Source organism: Priapulus caudatus, unplaced genomic scaffold (genome assembly GCF_000485595.1).
Source record: "Priapulus caudatus unplaced genomic scaffold, Priapulus_caudatus-5.0.1 Scaffold229, whole genome shotgun sequence".
NCBI lineage: Eukaryota > Metazoa > Priapulida > Priapulimorpha > Priapulimorphida > Priapulidae > Priapulus > Priapulus caudatus.
Window position 1 is genome coordinate 247,502 of NW_014577290.1, and position 2,666 is coordinate 250,167.

The 2,666-nt window shown below is 40.1% G+C and overlaps 1 protein-coding gene across 1 annotated transcript in view; it reads right to left on the bottom strand.

Annotated features, from left to right (window-relative positions):
* Positions 1–2,666, bottom strand: part of LOC106807696 (blastula protease 10-like) — an 18,237-nt gene that overhangs the window by 3,527 nt on the left and 12,044 nt on the right. Inside the window, exons 12-13 of the mRNA XM_014810127.1 lie at positions 952–1,067; positions 201–390 (exon numbers count right to left, since the gene is read on the bottom strand). Coding sequence (XP_014665613.1) covers positions 201–390; positions 952–1,067 — 306 coding nt within the window. The remainder of the gene's footprint in view (positions 1–200; positions 391–951; positions 1,068–2,666) is intronic.

The window sequence follows — 2,666 nt, forward strand, 5'->3', positions numbered from 1 at the left end:
GTGTGTGTGTGTGTGTGTGTGTGTGTGTGTGTGTGTGTGTGTGTGTGTGTGTGTGTGTGTGTGTGTGTGTGTGTGTGTGTGTGTGTGTGTGTGTTTGTGTGTGCGTCGCGCGTGTGTGAGGGAGAGAGCGCGCATGCACGCGAGACTGAGCTTGAGAGAGAAAGAATTGCTAGAGAAGGGCGAGGTACAAAGCTATATACCTGCACTCTCCTGAGGTCACCTCGCAAGTTCGACTCTGCTCGCCACAACCGCAGCGTTTTCTTGCAAATGGATTTGTTGGGATGCAGCCTGAGTAGGATCCCCACACGCTACACTCACATGTATCGCTAGACGCCGTGATAGACGTCGTAGTAGTCGCAGCCGTCCCGTCTGAACAGGCGTCGCACGTAACTACAAAATTGTTCAATTTTAACGATCGTATACGTTCGCAATTTTCTGTAGTAAGAACATTCGAAGTCGAAGAACATTCTGACTTTCCGTAAACACGGAGAATTGGCTATCCTGTCATGGAAGAGAAGGCTTATTGGTAGGCGACTTTCAACAGATGCTTAACGACTCTAGTCACTGCTAGCTGGTTACGATATGTGCATTCTTATTTGCGGCCATGTTTCACACGCCTTTTCGCATTACTACCCCCTTCCAATTAATGCTCCCATTACGACGAAGGGAGGCCGGGAATGGATATAGGTTCGTATCGTATTCATCCCGAATGAAGTAGCTGTTGTTGCTGATGCAACTGCTGTATCAATTATAAGTTCAAATTATTCAGTTATTATAATTATTATTATTATAATTAATTATAATAATGATTATAATAAGTTATTATTATAAGTAATTATAATTATAAGTTTAAATTATAATATTAAATTATAAGTAAAAATAAACTCGGACAACGCCGGGTCATAACCATGTATATGTAATCGGTAGGAAAACACCTCCAAGTTAACAGACCTGTAGCCTTTAGAGTGAATGACGCGTCGTAACCGAAATGTGTCTCGGCTACCACGAGCACTTCGTTCGTATCCGACGTAAGAAGGGGAATGTTACGAACGGAAAACCCGCTAAACCTGTAAGAGAGCATACGACAACCATTGTTCATGATACTTGGTTCCGTCTAACCGGTCGGTATACTTTTGTAATGTGTAATAACATAAACGATGAACAATATTATATGTAGTGTGTGTGTGTGTGTGTGTGTGTGTGTGTGTGTGTGTGTGTGTGTGTGTGTGTGTGTGCATGTCAGTCAACACATTTATCTGGCGCGTTTCCGCCACTGTCATGTGTTTTTCGCACTGTCAGTGTGCGTTACAGCCCACTATGCCTGACAGCCCAGCCTATGCGTGAATCTATGTATATATCGTAGACTTCATATCTAGCACGGATACGGAGGAGGTGAGGTGTAACGCGAACGTGCAGTTATTTGCAAAACATCGCCGGTGGTTGACCGCGCGTGGGTGTAATCATGAACTTAGTAACATAGTCGCGTATGTGTTACTATACTATCAGGAGTAAGATAATATAGGATATATAGGATATATAATAGGATAATAATATATAATAGGATATATAGGATAATATAGGATATATAATATATCCTATATTATCTTACTCCTGATACTATGTGCACTCTTTCTGTTAATGATTTCATAGACCAGTAGATGGCGCCCATTAAGCTCAGAGAACAAAATGTACAAAAATAATTAAATTAAACAAAACGTTTCTCAGAATGACATATGTATGCCGTTAACGTGAAGGAATTTGAGGGGCCGGGCGCCGTGGTAGTCAGTGGTGCTCATGTTATGATGAGACATTATTAATACAGACTAACTTTATTTTCATGTCAAGAATGTTTGAATGATCAACATATTAGTGCCGACTCCTAAATATCTGCGCAACTATGCCAGCTATTACGCAGTTACTTCTATGCATCACTCGCATGTTTTTGAACCTCACACCCCCTTACAAACGCTTCGTATATTAGGGTCCTATAGTTACACATGCCCAGTTCGACCACTATACCTATACGTAATAAAGAATACATTAGGTGTGCTGTCGCGTTTGAATACTTCACATTGTTTTATTGTTATTTAGATTTTTTGTTTGGTGTACTATATATAAAGGATAAATTGTAGAAACAGGAAAGGGAAAGGACAGGATGCTAGTTCTATTTCATCGTGGTAATCTGGAACACTGTTTTTGTTTGCTCGTTGCTCCTTCGTGAGTAGATCTGTGTGGAGCGGCTCGGCTATCTCTTGTATTTATTGAGATATGTGACCACATGTTTCGACCTCGGACTATATCAACTCTCTATCGGATGCCTGAGAGACAATATGGTAATCTGTGAAGAGGCAATCTGTGATTAACCGCCGATGAAATTACTGCTGCCTTTCATCTATAGATTTTGACTAGACTGATATTATATATATACATATATATATATATATATATATATATATATATATATATATATATATGTATCCGTATATACACATATAATATTGTTCATCGTTTATGTTATTACACATTACAAAAGTATACCGACCGGTTAGACGGAACCAAGTATCATGAACAATGGTTGTCGTATGCTCTCTTACAGGTTTAGCGGGTTTTCCGTTCGTAACATTCCCCTTCTTACGTCGGATACGAACGAAGTGCTCGTGGTAGCC